General features: G+C 61.4%; 1 protein-coding gene across 1 annotated transcript in view; it reads left to right on the forward strand.

The window, feature by feature from the left end:
* Nucleotides 1-439: 439 nt before the first annotated feature.
* The window catches only part of LOC105809493 (leukocyte immunoglobulin-like receptor subfamily B member 4), a 5646-nt gene continuing 4757 nt past the window's right edge, over nt 440-1328 (forward strand). The window contains exons 1-3 of the mRNA XM_012643315.1: nt 440-529; nt 693-728; nt 913-1197. Of these exons, the coding sequence (XP_012498769.1) occupies nt 496-529; nt 693-728; nt 913-1197 (355 nt within the window). The 5' untranslated portion in view covers nt 440-495. The remainder of the gene's footprint in view (nt 530-692; nt 729-912; nt 1198-1328) is intronic.

The following is a 1328-nucleotide window of genomic DNA, read 5'->3' on the forward strand; positions in this document are numbered from 1 at the left end:
GATGCTCATGTGTCTCTGCTGGTCCGAGTCTGCCGTGGGCACGAACCTGCAGCTTCCCTGAGGCATCCCCAGGGTGGGGAGACGACTGCCTGGTGAGGACTCCCAGGAAGGAGGCCCCGTGGGGAGGCTCCGAGAGGGAGGAGGGGCCCTCATCACCCTCACCTAGAAGGCTCTGGGTCTGTTTCCTTCTGCGTTCTGAACTTCAGTAAGATGAGGACGGATGAGGCAGACGGTGGCTGGGGGTCAAGGAGACCCCATCTCTGTCTGAAATGTCTGCAGAGAGCCTGGTGCCTGCCCCAGCCCCAGCCCTGGGGAAATGAGAAACAGCCTTCTGGGGAGGGCAGTTCCCCTTCCTGTGGGGCTGTTGATGGGACAATCGCATGACGGGAAGGACCCAGCCTCCCTCCCAGTAGCCACAGCCCAAAGTGTCTGTCTGTCCTGCAGGCCCCGTGGTCTCATCCATCTGCACAGCCGGGGCCAGTGGGGGGAGACACCATGATCCCCACCCTCACGGCCCTGCTCTGCGTCGGTGAGATGGGAAGAGGGGAGTGGAGACCTGGTCTGGGAGGCACCCCACCCCACAGCCAGGCCCTGCTCTTGCAGGAGACCCCAGGGGCTCAGGAGGCTCCCGGGGAGGACAGGACATGCTGAGCCTTCAGGGGACGAATCTCTCACAGGGAACTCTCTTCCAGGACTGAGTCTGGGCCCCAGGACCCGTGTGCAGGCAGGTGAGTCTGTCCTTAGCTGTCCCAGCTCCCTCCTCCCTGGGGACAAGGGGACACCCCTGGACAGCTGGGAATGGGGAACAGCAGTTCTGGGCTCACTGACGGGAATATCTGGGGGGTCCGGGACTGAGACCTGGGATCTGAGGGGTGGGGACTTCTTTTAACCCAGCCTCTGAATTCCCTCCAGCTACCCTCCCCAAACCCACAATCTGGGCTGAGCCAGATTCTCTGATCGCCTGGGGGAGCCCTGTGACCATCTGGTGTCAGGGGACCTTGGAGGCCCAGGAGTACCATGTGGAGAAAGACGGAAGATTACTGTCCTGGCACACGGAGAAACCACTGGAGCCTGGGAACAAGGCCAAGTTCAACATCCCATCCATGACAGAGCACTATGCAGGGCGATATCGCTGTTATTATCACAACACTGCTGGATGGTCAAAGCCCAGTGACACCCTGGACCTGCTGGTGACAGGTGAGAGGACACTCGGAGGTCCCAGCCCCAGGCTCTGCTCTCAGGGGTGTCTCCTTATCACGGCCCAGCCCTGGGGGTGATGTGGGAGGTGTGAGCCCCATTGAACACGCTGCCTCCTTCTCTCCTAGGAT

Source organism: Propithecus coquereli, unplaced genomic scaffold (assembly GCF_000956105.1).
Source record: "Propithecus coquereli isolate 6110/MARCELLA unplaced genomic scaffold, Pcoq_1.0 Scaffold196, whole genome shotgun sequence".
NCBI lineage: Eukaryota > Metazoa > Chordata > Mammalia > Primates > Indriidae > Propithecus > Propithecus coquereli.